General features: G+C 56.2%; 2 protein-coding genes across 8 annotated transcripts; both read right to left on the reverse strand.

Moving 5' to 3' along the window:
• Window positions 1-323: 323 nt before the first annotated feature.
• HOXA7 (homeobox A7) lies at window positions 324-6,845 on the reverse strand. 5 transcript variants are annotated; one of them, XM_082472129.1, is made up of 3 exons: window positions 6,345-6,738; window positions 2,861-3,448; window positions 324-1,854 (listed from the first exon to the last, which is right to left on the reverse strand). In XM_082472129.1, exons 2-3 carry the CDS (start codon window positions 3,237-3,239, stop codon window positions 1,508-1,510), a joined length of 726 nt encoding a protein of 241 aa, XP_082328255.1. In that variant the 5' UTR covers window positions 3,240-3,448; window positions 6,345-6,738; the 3' UTR covers window positions 324-1,507. The 5 variants fall into 5 exon arrangements, with proteins under 5 accessions (XP_082328255.1, XP_082328256.1, XP_082328258.1 ...); XM_082472130.1 differs by having other exon boundaries at window positions 5,942-6,738; XM_082472132.1 differs by lacking the exon at window positions 6,345-6,738 and adding an exon at window positions 5,482-5,684.
• Window positions 6,846-9,110: 2,265 nt separating this feature from the next.
• On the reverse strand, window positions 9,111-16,193 carry HOXA9 (homeobox A9). Of its 3 annotated transcripts, XM_082472101.1 has the most exons (3): window positions 11,832-16,193; window positions 11,569-11,658; window positions 9,111-10,495 (listed from the first exon to the last, which is right to left on the reverse strand). In XM_082472101.1, exons 1-3 carry the CDS (start codon window positions 12,088-12,090, stop codon window positions 10,257-10,259), a joined length of 588 nt encoding a protein of 195 aa, XP_082328227.1. In that variant the 5' UTR covers window positions 12,091-16,193; the 3' UTR covers window positions 9,111-10,256. The 3 variants fall into 3 exon arrangements, 2 of the variants coding, with proteins under 2 accessions (XP_082328227.1, XP_082328226.1); XM_082472100.1 differs by having other exon boundaries at window positions 11,569-16,193; XR_014266436.1 differs by having other exon boundaries at window positions 10,376-10,495; window positions 11,097-16,193.
• Between the last annotated feature and the right edge of the window lie 6 nt (window positions 16,194-16,199).

Here is a 16,199-nt window from a genome sequence, read left to right on the forward strand (position 1 = left end):
CTGCAATTGTTTACACACAAAAACACCTGCACTCAATTATGGACAAAGAAATACATACAATTATGGACTCAAAAATACACAGAAATACACATACAAAAAGAGGTACACACACCTATATGAATCTACACATAAAAAGTCCACATGAAAAAGGATTCAACGTGTATACACCAATACGTGACACCCAGCACATGGACCCTATTCTTTCCTCCATTTTTGCTGTCCCAAAGCCCCTTTGGCCACACAGACACAGCCAGGGCTTGCTCTCCACTCATGCTCACCCTCTCTTCCCCAGGGCCCCTCCCCCCTAGATAAAGCGGTCCACATTTCTTTGTCATCGAGCATCTTTATTTTTCTGTTACATAAAACACTGTTAACTGGGCAAGACAGGAAGTGTACCCTCCTGTTCCTGCAAGCCCAGGCTAGAGCCAAGAGGGATGAGGGGGACACAGGACAACACAGGAGATGGAGGGCACTGGGGAGGGCTGCCCTCCCCACACGCTATAGAGTTAGGTCAAGACAACACACCATGCTACAAAGTCACCCCATTAACACATCCTTCCCAAGTCAGGACATTGCCTTACAAATGAGCTCCAAGACTATATAAATGACAAAAAAAAAAAAATCTTGTTCAAATATACAATATTTGCCATTGTAGGAAAAGTCAGGGTGTACATATTCAACATGGCTGGACAGCAGGACACAAGGGCCAGGGGAGGAGCAGGGAGGCTGGGAGCATCTCTGCAAACCCAGAGGCCTTCAGCTAGCTTGGGAATGCTCCCTTCCAGAAATAGGGGGTGATGGGCCTGAACATGGGGTGCCCAGGTCAAAGAAGGAGGGATTCTAGATTGCAGCACTTAGAATGCTTTGGAATAAATATATTATTTTTCCATTTAAATAGAAGCCAATGCCCTGGTCCCCGGACCCCAGTGCCTTCTCAGCACAGCCTCAGAGACCCCAAAGGCTGCTAGCCGGAAGCAGCAGAGGCCTGGCCGTGGAGGGGGGAGGGTTCGGCACTAGGTAGCAGGCGAGCCAGCCAGCACAAAATAGGTAGTTTGGGGCGAGTAGGTAGTACTGAGAGTCAGGTCCTTGCGGGTATGGCGGAGGTGTTGGGTGTCTGACAGTGTTGGGACATGTCTGGGCTTCCTAGGAGTGGAGGCCCTCTGGGCCTGGGCCCATAGGTAGTTTGGGGGTGCCTCTCCCCGAGGCCTGTGCTAGGTAGTATTTTAACCGCGTGCCAGAGCAAAGCTGGCGGGACTGGGGTTGGGGGTGTCTGTTGAGGGGTGGTCCTCGGAGGCAGAGGGGATCCCCAAGGGGACCCAGTCTAGGTGGCTGCTCAGTCCAAATAAGCTGGGAGCTGGAGTGGGTAATGGGGTAGATTGGGTGCAGGTTGGGGACTGGGTTTTTTTTTTAACATTTTCTTTTTATTTTTTTCCACTTTCGTAAATAAAATCAGTCTCTAAAGACACTTCCCGACTGTCTGGTGCAGCCAGGGCCCTGGCTCCAGCCCTCATTCCTCCTCCTCTTCCTCCTCCTCCTCCTCCTCCTCCTGCTCCTCCTCGTCGTCCTCATCGTCGTCCTCGTCGTCGGCCTTGTCGGCGGTGGCGGCTGCAGCGGCGGCGGGCACAGCACCCTCGGGGGCGGCGGAAGCGGCCGGAGCCTCATCCTTATGCTCCTTTTTCCACTTCATGCGGCGGTTCTGGAACCAGATCTTGATCTGGCGCTCGGTGAGGCACAGCGCGTGGGCGATCTCGATGCGGCGGCGCCGCGTCAGGTAGCGGTTGAAGTGGAACTCCTTCTCCAGCTCCAGCGTCTGGTAGCGTGTGTAGGTCTGGCGGCCCCGCTTTCGGTCCGGCCCTGCGAGCAGACATACAGACACATGGACACACGGACAGACAAGCGACAGGGACACAGACAGGACAGTGCATTAGCCAGGCCGCCATCCCAGAGCGCGCACCTTCCTCCCAGCCCTGACCTAGGCGGGAGTCCCCCTCCGCCCCGCGCCCCCAAACTGAGCTGCGGAAGGAGCGGGAGTGTTAGCTGAAGACCCCGACTGCGGTGCGAGACGCGCAGGCAGCTCTGTGAGGAGGGAAGGCGCAGAATCCCAACTTTACAACCGCCCTTTCCAGCCGGCTAGGCTTCCACAATGTCCTGCTTCCCCCTGACAAAGAGAAATTGTAAATATAGAGTGTGAGCAAGTGGGAGATGCTGCGCTTTTGGCATTCAAAGGCGAGCCGGGCCGCTTCCCCGCCTAGCTAGGCAAAAGGGAGACCTTCTCCGGCGGCCAGCACTCCAGGGGCACCTTCCCTCCCCAGCAGCCCGCGCCCCCAACCCCGGACCTTCCTAGGGCACTCCGGCTCTCTGTCTCCACTCCCACACACCCATCCCCGCCTTTAAATGGCCCCTGGCACAGGGGCGTGTGAGGAACCCTAAAGGGTTTGGCTCTCCCTGCTTTTGAGAAAAAATAAAGCCTGGCTGAAAGGAAAAGGAGGAGGAAGGGAGAGAGAAGAAAGGGAGGGAGAAAGAGAGAAGAGAATAGCGAACAAACTTAGTGTTGAAATTCCAAGGCAAATGGAGTTAAATAAATTTACGAGGATCTAATCCATTAACTGGGCAATAAAAAGTTTTATGAGCCTCATTTACATACAATGCTATGAGCTCTCCACGCTATGGCGCCTTGGCTCTAATTAAAACCAGAAAGGCAGAGCCGCCAAGAGTCACGGGGCCGCCGGCTTGCAGCCGCCTTGCTCCGCGCTCCGCGCTCCGAGCCCCGTGCTCCGCGCTCCCAGCCCCGCGCTCCCAGCCCTGTGCTCCCAGCTCCCAGTCCGCGCGCCCACCCGGCCCGCCTAGCGGCTGCGCCTACCTGAAGACCGCATCCAGGGATAGATGCGGAAATTGGCCTCGGCCGGGCCGTGCAGCGCGCCTTCGTCTGCCTTGTCGCAGGCGCCTTTGGCAAGGTCACTGCAGAGTCCCGGGATGTTTGGGTCGTAGGAGGCGCAGGGCAGGTTGCCGTAGGCGTCGGCACCCAGGCCGTAGCCGGACGCGAAGGGGCTCTGATAGAGGGGGCTGTTGACATTGTACAAGCCCGGTACGGTCGAAGGGAAGGCGCCAGCGCCCGCCCCGTAGCCGCTTCTCTGCGAGCTGGGCGCAAAGGAGCAAGAAGTCGGCTCGGCATTTTGGAATAGAGAAGCCCCCGCAGTATATTTGCTAAAAAGCGCGTTCACATAATACGAAGAACTCATAATTTTGACCTGTGATTTGTTGTCCGGCAGCTTTCAGTGTCGGTTTTACGAGGTAGCGTGATATATGATAACATTACACCCCCAGATTTACACCAAACCCCATTTTCTTTTGGACGGAGGTCGCCGCAGCACGTGACCGCCCACATGATCGCCTCCGCCAATCTCAGCAGCCCTCACAGGTGGTCTCGCTTCGCGGGGCCCGCGGCAGCCTAGAATGGAAGGGGAAGAGGCTCAAATATGTGGCCAACGAATCTGCCCGCGCCCGGCCGGCCTGGCGCGTCCTGCTGGAAAAGGACTCTTGAGGCTCCGCGCGGGCGCTCAGCCCACCGCCAACCTGGACCCCTGGCCTGCAGAGGTCGCGCGGAGCCGGCCGGGCGCAGTCCCCTCTTGCTTATTACCGAACGCTGGACCAAGCCTGCGTGTCCTCCCTGCCCCTCTTTCTGCCCATTGACGCAGCCCAGGGAGGGTCTCCGCACTCCGAGTACCCGCCCTCCCCACGGTGGCCGGGTGGGCAAGTCTCGACTCTGGGCAAATCGACTCTTTGCCTGTGTCTCCCCCCCTCCCAGGTCCAGTGGGCCGGAGGCCGACTTAGACTCTGATCCAGATGGGGCAGGCGCAGCGTCGCTTTCAGCTACAGCGAGAAAGCCACCACAAACTGGAACCATGTGGTTGGAATAAAGTCAAGGTCTTTCAGCTTCCTTTCCTTAATCGGCAGCGGACTGTTTATCTGCCCTAAAGGAAACAGTGAAATATTTATCTATTAATGAGCCTCATTTGCCAGCAGATTTATTAACATGAGGTTCCCCCCCCCCTCCTCCTGGACACCTCTGGCCCGGCAGGCTCTGTGCGTTCTCTCCTGGGCACCTGGCTGGCCTCTGGCAGCCTAAGAAACGGCCGGACACTCTTTTGTCCTCCCTGCAACCTTTGGTTCCCCCTCGCTCAAGGGAAACCAAGTCTCTTTCCCCCAGCTTGTTGGAACCTCAGGCCAACACTTTCCAGGTGCCAGTGGTGCTGTAAGGTTTCTGGTAGCTTTCACTGGGGCCACCCCTGGGCCTCAGCTAGCTCCTCATGGGCCTGGATGCCTGCGAGCAATACATGCTTTAGAGCCAATTTGGAGAAGAGAGCGGGCCCGGGTGCCTGGGGACTGCAGCCCACTATAGATCTCCATTTCTTTTGGAGACCCCAAAAACAAATAGGGGGACCTTTCCCAAAAGACCACCCAGCTCTGGCGGCTTCACCTTTCCAAGGACTGGCTTTACCTTTCCAAGACTGAAGCTCAAAGTAGTCTCACTCACTCCCACCCAGGGCCCCAACTCTCGGAGCTTACCTTCCCAAGCCTCCAACCTCTGCGCAGGGTTGGAGCAGCAGAATGCCCTGCTGCCCACCACTCCCTAGAGGGTGGTGGGGCGAACCCTTCCCCTAAACGCCTCATAAACTGCCCAGGCTTCGATGGAAGCCCAGCAGCCAGGTCAGTACGCATTTTACTGCTCAGCTCTATTGCACACCATAAACCCGACCTCACAATGGAATTGCCCCGGAAATTCTCTGAATTATAGAGTTTGATTCCTTGTATACAAAACACTTCCCATCACTTTCAGAGGGTCCAGGCCGCCCCCGTTCACCGCACGCTCTCAGGGGGTCCCAGAAGCACAAAAGGTGGCAGAAGGGTTCATGCTTGGATGCAACGGAGCCCCAGCTCTGGCCTAGTGGACTGCCTGAGGCGTGAGTGGGGAGGCGGGGGCTGTCTGGGCAGGTGGGTGCCTGGTGATTTCCCCTGGGGGCACAGGGGCCATAGTGCGGCAATATCCAGGGATGCCCTTTATGGAGGACCAGGATGATGGTGTGTCTCCGCTGGGGAATGGTGGGGTAAGACTGGAAGAGAAGAAAATACCAAATATTCCAAATAGCATTACTTTCTGGCAGGAAATAAAAGCCTAAGAAAGTTAAAGGAAGACCAAACAAACAAGAAGAAGGCTAGGAGATCAAAGAGGCGGAATTAGACAGCTTTAGACCAATAAATTGTTCCTCGGGTGACACAGAGCAAGATGCAAAGAGAAAGAACGGGCCCCGCCGCCGCCGTCTGTCTAGACTCCGGTGGCTGGAGCAGCCGACAGCGATGGCGTTTAAAGTAGAACCTGCCCTCGTGGGGCGACCCGACAGACTGAGGGGGAGCGATTTCTGGGAGAGCAGGAAAGAACGCGTTCCCAGCCAAGAGGGCTGGGAGTCTGTACCATAGGCTCACCCCTGCCCGGGTTTTGTCCGGCGCAGGTCCAAGCCGTCCTGGCAGGACGCGCTGAAGCTCCTCCTGGGCCAAAGTGGATCCATATACTGCCGGCAAGGCCTTGGCCTTTCTGGGCCCAAGTCAGCCAACTGGGCCGAGTCCCGCGGGTGCTGAAACCTCCCTTTCGTTTCTGAGCTCTCTCTCCCCTCTTGCCTTCTGCAGCGGGATTTTAAAACGAAAAGGCCAGACAAAACCAGGCTTTCAATATGGCCTCTTGAATCGCGTGTTCTGGAGCTTCTGGTTTTCTATTTATTTGGCTGAACAGAGACACCTGCACTGGGTTATATGTGATAATATTCACAGAAATACTCGTTGACGCTCGACCTGGGGCAGGCACGTGAAGGCGAGTTTCTAAGCAGCCGAGCTGTCTTTATTTAAAGACATTTTCTCAGCGCTCTCCTGGAGCTGGGGTCCTACCTACCAAGCAGAGTGTGTTTCCCCTGCTTCTCGTTACGAAACAGTCCTCAATATTTAAATCCAGCTAAGAAGGTAAACCCAGCTCTGGGTCAGCGAATGGAGCCTGCCGAGAGTCGGGCGGCTGGCGATTTACTTCTGCAAACTTCTCCACCCGCACCCGTCTCGCGGGCTGCGCGTCTCTTCTCCACCTAGTGCGCAGTCCTCCGTCGCGGCGCGGGGGCGGATTCATCCCTGACAAGTGCAAAGGAGCTCCGCCTGGCTCGGGGTCCTGTCTGCGCGGCTCAGAGGGAATCGGTTCCCTGGCAGCCGAGCGGGGAGAGCCGCCTCCCAGCCACCGGCAGGCCAAGGGCAAGAGAGGCCCCGCCTGGCAGTCCACGAAGCCGAGTTCCCAACCGGCCTGCACCTACCTGGAGCTTCCGTGAACGGTGGTGAGAAGCGGTCGCCACCGATCTGCTCCTCCGCCATTTATTTGTAGTTACATAAATCGAGCTTTGTATCTGCGGCTTGGATACACGGCCACGGGCGGCTCTTGGGGAAGTTATAAAAACCCCTTTCATCAGAGGTTGTGAAATTTTATGTATTATATAAGGAAATATAATGAAGGCGTGTGTCTGTAATACCGACGTGTGTATATAAACAGAAAAGGGCGGAGAGAGAGAGAGAGATAGGAGAGATGGCAGCCAAAAGCCCAGTCGCCGGTTTTACAGCGGGTACAGCGCGGAGATGCAGGTTGTAAACATTTTGTGGGCTTGGCGGAGATTATTACAACCCAAATAAATGCACCGCGTGGTGTGTTCACAGGGCTCGGGAGTGCTTCGAAGTGTTCTCTGTTTGCTTTTGCGTTTTCCCTCTGAAACCATTCTGCACCCGGGGCTGATCCTCGCACCCGCGCTCCGTACCGCCTCCTGGAAGGCTCTGAGGCTTGTTCCCCCGCCCAGGGTCGAGAATAGGCTGGGCCTGGACTGGGGTTCCCTCCCTCCTCCTCCTTGCCTCCTGAGCAGGGGACGCCAGAGTAACCTCAGTGCCTCCACTACTCAGGAAATTCGGCGGCGAGAGAAAGCAAGGGAGGCTTTCACCACGTGAGCTCCTATCCTGGAGCTGGGATGTTAATATAACTATTTTAAATATCACATTTATTTTAGAATAACTAAAGCAGTTCCTGGTCTGTCCCCCGGGATTCCCCATCCTGCCATACCCACACCAGACAATTACCAAGAATGCCTTTACGCCCAATTTTCAGCCGCCTAATTTTATTGTCACGTTTTTAAGGCGGCCTAGTCCGGGGATCCTGGCTCGCCTGCGGGTGCTGGCTCTCCCGACCCTGCACCGGGGCGTAGACTTCGGGGCTCTCTCTCGGGCAGCCGCAGGACCCTTGGCCACCGTGTATGCCCTCTGCATACCCTCTGGGGGGTCACCAGGTCCACGGGCTGTAGGCCTTAGTCCTTGTGTCTGTCCGCCGGTCAGTCGCGTTCTCCGAGCGTCGTCGTGATGCCCCGAGGCCTGTCCTGGGCTGGGAACGGTGACCCTAAATCGGTCCCCGCGCCTGGAGCTACTGCCCCATAGCCGCCGGACAGCTGCAGCCCCGCAGCGCTAGGCCCCCGGGATGGGGGAGAAGGGGGCGGGAGCGGTGCAGGTCAGGCGAGCCCCCGCCGCTTGCCTTTTTGTTTCGCAGCGAGGCTTCTGTCCAGGCGTGAGCAGCACCGAAAATATATGACCACCGTTCGCTCAAATCTGGGTCTCCCATTCCAGAAAAGCTTGCATCAAGTCGACATCTTAGGAACTTCCCAGAGTCAAGGCGGCGGGAGATGGCGGCGCGGGCGCCTTTTGCGTGGAGCCATACTGCCATCTGCTGGCCCCACCTTGACGCTGCAGGCCAGCAGCCCGGCCTGAACTTCGTCAGCAGCCGCCGCGGGTCGGGCGTCCCACTCCTAAAGCTGGGCAAGGGCCTATCCCCGGGGGGTCTGCACGGAGCCCGGAATCTACGCTGCCGAGAGGGCAGTGCCCATAAAAGCGAGCTGTTTCCGCAGCCGTTTTATCGGCGGCAGACAGAGCAAACAAATGAAAGGGCTTTGGTGGAAAATCTTAATTGGGGCTGGACAGTTGTAAACTCATTAAGGGCCGAATTCCAGACAGTTCGCCGACCCGGCCTTTATGGCACACCCTTACTGCCCATTCTTTGAAGTTCCTTCTGTCTGCAACAACAGAGGGCGTCCCAACCTGGCGGCAGGGTGGGGGTGGGAGAGAGGGGACGCCCCATCCCCCGGCGCCCAGGCTCCCCTTTTCCGAGCCCAAACACAGATAACTTCGCAGAAATCGCGGGGGGTTGGAGGGGGGGGGAAGGAGAGAAAAGAAAAAGGGGAAGATGAGGCTGAACCCTCCTCCACGTCTAGAAGGCGCTCAGGCCTCCGAAGTTGTGGCCGTTTCTCCCGCAGCCCTTTACACCCCATAAACGGTAACAGCCCTCATTTTCTTTTATGGCGCTTGGGGCTGGTCGGTTGCTTGGGCTCTGCCTCTGTCAGGACTTGTGCTTGGGAGGGGTGCGCGGGGCGGGGCCCAGAAGCCCCCCACCCCCCCGGCAGGCCTGGCAGGGCGCGGGGGCGCAGTCCTTCAGTCCCCTGAGAGCCCCTGACTGTCCGTGCCCGCGGCCACGTTGGGGCGGCCAGGCTCCAGTTTCCCTTCTGGCAGATTCTTTAGGAGGCAAGTCCTCAGCTCTCGGTCCTGCCGCAGCCCCGACCCCAGCTCCCACCCCCGTCCCCCCGCGCCCCCGCCAGGGAAGAAGGCCTCCCCGGAGTCGCCATGGATCCGGTTTGGGAAACTCTTGGGGCTCCAAGATGAAAGAGTGGCCGTTCCCAGCCACTGGCCACCCGTATGCGACACCCCAGCCCGACTTCTCTGAGGCCTCCCCGCCGTCCCGCAAATGGACACAAAGCCGGGAGCAGGGCTTCGCCGACCCTTGTTGTCCAGCGTTCCTCCGCTGCCTGCATCGCCAGACAGCCGGCCTGGTAGGCAGAGCTGAGGCCCGTCCGAGCCTGGCTGCTGCAGGTTTTGGCTCCCGAAGGCCCGCTAGAGACTAAACTGAGGTTCTGTCCTCCATTTCAGCCCGCCCCCACCCCAGACTCTACCCAGGCTCCCCTGTCCCGGAGAAGAAGGTGCAAAGAGCTGACCCGCAAAAATTAGAAAAGAATCAATATTTTATTTGGCAAAAAGTTAAATATTTCAACACAATTTGGTCAGTAGGCCTTGAGGTAACTATTGCAAAATATACAGTGTACGTTCAGCCTGATGGAAACCCCAGATTCATCAAGGATACAAATCTACGGTAGCCCAATGGCGATTTCATAGTGTATAATTTATTATCAATAAAATTAACTCCATTACAATAAGCATTCATTTTCCCCCAATTAAAATTAAACATAAACCATAGGTAGTAACCTTCTGCACATACGTATAGCTCCAAGTTTCCTCACTGTTTGGTGCAAAAACAATATTCAAACTTGTTTGATTACTTTTTCTTTAATATGTGGATTATATATACACAATGGACAAGACAGGTCTATAGAGCATGTAGAGACTAAAATTTCCGCATTTCAAAAATGGAGAAAACCATGAATCTATGCGTCCAGGAGAACCCTTTCTTTTCTTTTTTTAAAATTTTATTTCACTGGGAAATCCTTACAGCTAGTTTACAATCAAAGGTTAACAGCCTAGTTATACAGAAGACATATTCCACTACAGAGCTATACCCCTATGCAATGCTTTCTCCCCTCATAAACAACCTGAGTTCAAATCGAATTCTAGCTTTCACAATCACAACGGGTGCATCACCCATCACAGAAGTTTGAGTCACAAAACATAATTACCACAATAAAACACAGTGTTCAAGTATCTGGGCAGATCGCTCTGCCGCACAAAAAGCAAATTAAATTAACTACACAGACTAAACACTATACAGCCCGCCGTCAACACTTGTGCATTATAAAAAGGTAGTTTTTTTTGTTTGTTTGTTTGTTTGTTTGAAGTCAGGAACAGGTAGATTTTTAAAAAATATATACAAGCTAGCACATACAGCCATCAGCGCTAATGCCCCCCCCCCCCGTTTTTCTGTCTTATAGAAAATGGAAAGCTTACAATACCTCCTCCATCAAAGCGGCAGGCCAAGGAACCAGCCTGAGCAGGGTTTGCCAGGGGGAGATGAGGCCTGGAGTTTAGAGCCGCTTTCTGCGGGGTGGTGGAGGCCGGGGTGGGGTGGGGGTTAGGAGAAGGGGACGGGCAGTTCTCTCTCTCTAGCTCGCTCTCTTTTCAAATTAACTTGAGTCACATCACTCGTCTTTTGCTCGGTCCTTGTTGATTTTCTTCATTTTCATCCTGCGGTTCTGGAACCAGATCTTGACCTGCCTCTCGGTGAGGTTGAGCAGTCGTGCCACCTCGTACCTGCGGTCCCTGGTGAGGTACATATTGAACAGAAATTCTTTCTCCAGTTCCAGCGTTTGGTGTTTTGTATAGGGGCAGCGCTTCTTCCGCGTGGAGCGAGCGTGGAGCCAGTTGGCTGCCGGGTTACCTGCGTGGGAGCGAGAGAGAGGAGGGATTTAGGAGGAGAAGCAGCACACCCACCCCTCTCCGCTGGGGGCTAGGAAAACTCCTGGGGTCTTCAGCCAAAGTTCAGGACGCTGCTGAATTGGTTAGGGAAGGCAGGCGAGCCTCCAACACAACGGAACCCTGGCACAGACGCAGGGACGGTCACTTACAATTGCACGCCGTAAAACCTCGGCTCCCTCCTCCCCTCTGAGGCCCTCCTTTCTCTTCCTCTGTCCTCTGGTCCCCTCCTCTTCTTCCTCCCGCTCTCCGCACATTGTCTAAGAAGTGGAATTTGAAAACAGATCTCTTTCTTGCCACACAGGGGGAAACCACTCTGCCCTGTATTCCTTAGCAAGATTAATATTCTATTCTCCCTCTCACTATCTTCCCTTCCCACCTTTCCTTCTACTACTCTCCCCACTCCTTATTTTGACCTCCCTGGAAGGCCGTGGGAGCTGGGCAGGCCGGCACGGTGCCCCTAGACACCCCAAGACCATTGATCACTTCTCGGGTTTATTTGAATAATCTAGCATGGGGACCCTCGTGTCCCGGTCGCCTGCAGCCACATCTTGGGCAGGATTTACACCGCCATTGGCTGGAGCAAGAAGTGGAGGGAATCAGCAGTCTTCCCCAGCGTCCCGGGTCAGCCTGCCCCGGCTGGCTGCAGTTGCTGCCGCCGCTCCCGGACAATCTAGCCGCACAAAAGACTTTCTCTGCCGCGCTGCTTTCGAAGAATCTCCCAAAGTATCTCTGTCTTGGTCCCGGGCAGCCAAGGAAAGGGGCGGTGGGTCTTGGCTCGTACCGCAGCGCCTGCCCCGCCCCCTCTCTCGGCAGCAGCCGCCTCCCCTCCCCCGGAGCCCGGTGCGCCCGCTTGTCACTGGTTTCAGGACTTGGGGCCCCATCCGAGGCCTCCCAAACAGCAACTTCTGGCTCCCGGCCTTTGCTCAGGAGGCTCCCAGCGCGGGCGAAGGCTGGTTCCGGAGAAAGCTGGCGGGCCGGCAGATCCGGGTGGCCGGCGTGGAGGCGGTGGCTGGTCTGGAGGGAGGAGACACTTACTGGGATCGATGGGGGGCTTGTCTCCGCCGCTCTCATTCTCAGGATTGTTTTCGGAGAAGGCGCCTTCGCTGGGCTGTTTTTCTCTATCAACTGGAGGAGAACCACAAGCATAGTCAGTCAGGGACAAAGTGTGAGTGTCAAGCGTGGGACAGTCACCCCTTCTGGCCGACAGCGGTTCAGGTTTAATGCCATAAGGCCGGCTGGAGGGCAAGCCCGCGAAGGAGAGCGCGCCGGGCGTGGGCTCCAGCCAGGAGCGCATGTACCTGCCGTCCGGCGCCGCCGCCGCCACGGGCGCCTGGGGGTGCACGTAGGGGTGGTGGTGATGGTGGTGATACACTGCCGCGGGCACCGCATTGGCGCCCGCCGCGTGCACCGGGTTCCACGAGGCGCCAAACACCGCCGCCTTGGACTGGAAGCTGCACGGGCTGAAATCGGGGTGCTCCGCCAGCGCCGCGGCCTGCCGGGGGGGTTGGCCCAGGGCTCCCGGCGCGTAGCGGCCCGCGCCCAGCTCATCCGCGGCATCTGCGCCCAGCAGGAATGAGTCCACGTAGTAGTTGCCTAGGGCCCCGGTGGTGGCCATCGCCGTGCCCCGCGCCCGGCCGGCCCGGCCCGACCCGCGGAAATTATGAAACTGCAGATTTCATGTAACAACTTGGTGTCACCAGGGGGAAGTACAGTCACCTAATAAGTTGCCGGCGCCCGCGCCCCCATTGGCCGCGCGCGTCACGTGCCCGCCCGGCAGAACAATAACGCGTAAATCACTCCGCACGCTATTAATGGCCCAGTGTTTTGCAGTCGTAATTTTTATAGCAAAAGCCATATGTTTTTATGCAAAGGGATCGTAGCGCTCCACGATCGGGTTTGTTTTAATTGTGGCCAACGAAGATTAAAAGATCAAATTTGGCTTTGCCGCTGTACTCCCTTCCCCTCCCACCGCCACCACCAGACATACACTTTTTAAGCGGACTATTTTACATCACAATTAATCACGCCATCAGCAAGGCGCGGGTCCCGCGTGCAAGTGCGGCCGGCGGAGCCCCTCACATAAAATTAGACAATAATTGAAGCCATAAAAAGGCAGCCAAATCGCATTCTCGCTCTACTGTATTTAAATCTATATTTATGATATTTCATAAGGAGTTATTGTTTCAGAAGCCACACAGGCTGGTGGGAAGTTGGGAACGACCAACAGATCCGTTTGACTCGTCGTGGCTCCCAGCTGTAAAAATTTACGAGGACTTGGAAAGGTTAAATTAGACTGTTGTGTTTGGTTGGCGAGCTCCCTGTAAATAATCCTTGTGGTCCCAGGAGACGCGAGTTTACCCGGGGCCGGTCGAGAAAAGTCAAATTCAACGCAGTATCCGTCCCAAACTGAGCCACCACCGCCCCTGTCGGAGGGCGCTGGGCAGGGACTGGCCGCCGAGAGGGCGGCACCTATTGTGGGCCCCCGGAATCTGCCCGACTGGAGCGCAGGGCGCCCGGACAGCTACCAAATTCGCCACTGAGCCTCCAGCGAGGGCCCGATCGAGGAGCGGCCAGAAAGGGAGCGGCCAGCCGTCCCTGAGGCGATGGGCTTGCGGACCTGGTTGTGACGCGCGCTCGGCCCCAACCCCGCGCACACGCGAGCCCAGCGCGCCCTGCTCGTGGTCAGCCCGGAATCACTATCCCCCACCCCCGGCGGACGCAGCAGGCGGCCCAGCCCCGTGCTCCAACCTCGAAGGCCCTAACGCTGAGCTCTGCAGGCCTCGTCGCATTCCCTGAATCTGAGCTGCGAAAAAACACGAGGTAGTTATCAATGAAAGGCGAGTCCGCTGGCGAAAAGGCAGACCCGCCTAAGAGATCCCGCGGCTCTAGTAGCTGGGAGGCCCGCACCGGAGCGGTTGGCCTCCGGGCCCCCGTATGAGTCCTTCAGGGCTCCTTCCTTCCTGGCTCCTATCCCGGGCCCGCCTCGGTTACCCACCCGACCCGAGGCTCGGCAGAGTTACAAGGCCCAAAGCGAGGGGCCGCCGCTCAAGTCCAGGGCTAGAAATTAAAACGGGGAGGGGCACAGGGCATTGACTTTTAATCCCATTCCTTAGTTTGGCCAAATTGAGGAAGGTATTTCTCACCCCTTAGAGTCTTTCAGAGGTAAATTAAAAGGCCTCGGCCTGGATGTTAATTGAAAAACAAAAACAAAAAGCTACTCCAAACCCGAACAGAAAGAGGCGACTCCTAAAAACGGGGTAATTAAATTCACGTGTGAACACTGTGCTTGCAAGAGTGTGTTTCTCATTAGCCCACTTCCCTGGAGGCGAGGGCGGACGGGCGGGCGGCATCGGTCGCTTCCATCTTCTTTTTTGCCTTCATGCTCCCCAACTGTTCCAGTAATCCCCCAAACCCTGATACACCCCTATCCCAGGCGGGGACCCTCAAATGCCAGGCTCTCCCCGAGAATGAGGCTGCCAAGCCGAGCAGAGACCAACCGGGTGCCCCTTCCTCGGCCCGCGCCGGAAGAGGGAAGTGGCCGACACAATGAACTCCCACGTGGCCGGTCCTGGCCGCCTCGGCCCCCTCCTCCCTAATATTTTCCTTTCCCTGTAAATTCCTCCGCCTTATCCGCACCCTCACCGCAGCCCCGGGTGTCCCAAATATCGACCTCTTAGATTTTCATTAAGAAAAATTAACCCTGGAGGAAACCTTCACTCCTAATTATAATTGTCTGCCAACGGGCTGGATACCCCTGCTTGCCGTTTCCTTTTTTTTTTTTTTTTTTTTTGTAGCCAGGGAAGACACCAGTGATTATTAGTATTTTTTTAAATTAAAAGGCTGGGTTTCTTTAAATAGCCTTAGCGCCCCCAAATAGGACGCTTACTAAATAATTAGCAGGCGTCGAGAATTAAGCAGTCTTTACTGATGCCTAGAAAGGAGGGAAATCACAAAACTAAATGTTATCCCTATTTAGCCCACAGGTTTGGGGAGAGAATATTCAGGCTTTTGTGTCTGCTTTTATTTTGGAAGTGAAAAGGATTGTGTGTGCATACAGAAACATTAAATGGGTGTGATTACAAACTGCCTCTTCTAAGCCTGAGAGTTCAAAAACCTTGGCCTCCAAAACAAATCCAATACTCAGGTCCTGCAAATGGCAGGGAGGAATTGAGGCGAATGCCCTATGCCGGCCTTTCAGAAAACAGGAGGGCAGGCTGAGCAGTGAAAATAGTTCCTGGGCTGCTGGAGCTGGGAAGCGAAGCGCTGCTCCGTGGGCTTTAGCCTGAAGGCCTGCACGTGTGTTGGGGGATATGGAGGGGTAGAAGTTGTTTTCAGTTCCCTGTAGCGAGAATGGTCCCCCTGGCTTCAAACCGTGGCCTACAACTTGGAACACGGACTCAAGTTTGTATTCCAACGATTCTGGAATTTAGGATTCCTTTCCCCTATTATTTGAAACAGACTGGCACTGGAAGGGTTCCCTTCTCTAGCATCTGTCCCCACAAGGATGCCATATCTAACATACTCTGAACCTGACAGAAGTTACTGGCAAGCAAGCAGCCAATCTTTGCCCTAGCGGGGCTCCCTTATCTCGGTTAAAGCCGGAGCCTGGACTCGCAGGCCGGGAGAGCCGAGGAAGCTTCCCGGCAGAGTTCCCTGCGTGATGCTCCACCGAGCCTGGCTAGGCCTCAGCCCAGGTCTCAGCCTCAGCTCCCCAGTGAAGTTGGCGACAGGCCTCCTTGCCCTCGGAGTGGGCACACAGAAACGCCGTGAATGCCCCTAATTAGATCTCCTAGGCTGCCGTGGAGTAGAAACGCCAGGCCGCCGCCATCCGGTCGTGATCGTAACCGAGACCTTGTCTGCGCCGTGGCACACCAGGCCCAGATCCACAGCCCTCGACAGCTGCGACCCTCGAGCCCTTCCTCTGCAGATTCCGACCTCTACTTGAACGCGCATAGAAAAATAAGACACCCTCCCTCCACCGCTCTCCCCAAGCAAGCCCTGGATCTCTCCTGGTTCCCTTCCAAAGGAATGTTTGGGAGGAGAGGAGATGGAGATAGAAAACTGGACATAGACTGAAGGTGAAAGAAAAACAAAGAAAACGAAAGAAAAAAAGGAAGGGGTAAAGAAGAAAGAGAAAAAAGAGGAAGGAAGGAGGGAAGGAAAGAAGGAAGAGTCAAAGGCAGCTCTTGGGAGTAGAGGGCGGTTTACAGAGAGAAGGGTAAGTGACAAAGCCAGGATCCCAGCTCCTGTCAGCCCTGTCCCTCATAATTTAGACTGAGTCTCCACTGGCAAAGGGATCTTTCCTGATCCCGTACCCTGGATTGGGGCTGGAGGTGTCCCAGCCTTGCAGGAGAATGGCAGAGTCCCTAGCCAGGCGCAGGCCTGGAGCGGGGGAGGCCCAGGATGGAAGCGTGCGCCCCTGACCTTGAATGGCCCGAGGCCCAGAATTCCTACCACGCCCCTGGCGTCCTCGAAGGAGCAGCTAACCTGACCGTACCTGCTCCGGGCCAGGTGGGGGCGGGGAGGTGAGGCCAGCAGCCTGGCAGAGCGCTGAGAAGGAGGCAGAGTCGAGGCTCCTGCGCGGGATAAGCCGCGGTTGCCACCGCAGGCCTGGCACGACCAGGGCCCGGATGCCCCGCCCGGCCCGGCCCCGCGCGCACAGGTAC

The sequence above is a fragment of the Balaenoptera physalus genome (assembly GCF_965194825.1).
Source record: "Balaenoptera physalus genome assembly, chromosome: 8".
In the NCBI taxonomy this organism is placed as follows: domain Eukaryota; kingdom Metazoa; phylum Chordata; class Mammalia; order Artiodactyla; family Balaenopteridae; genus Balaenoptera; species Balaenoptera physalus.

What these genes read in the sequence shown, in the direction of transcription:
- HOXA7 (XM_082472129.1), bottom strand. Translation starts at nt 3,239, where the DNA reads ATGAGTTCTTCGTATTATGTGAACGCGCTTTTTAGCAAATATACTGCG. An exon ending in TCCCTGGATGCGGTCTTCAG is followed by an intron (nt 1,855 to 2,860) that starts GTAGGCGCAGCC and finishes GTCTGCTCGCAG; the next exon opens with GGCCGGACCGAAAGCGGGGC.
- HOXA9 (XM_082472100.1), bottom strand. Translation starts at nt 12,148, where the DNA reads ATGGCCACCACCGGGGCCCTAGGCAACTACTACGTGGACTCATTCCTG. An exon ending in CAAGCCCCCCATCGATCCCA is followed by an intron (nt 10,496 to 11,568) that starts GTAAGTGTCTCC and finishes GCTCCCACGCAG; the next exon opens with GTAACCCGGCAGCCAACTGG.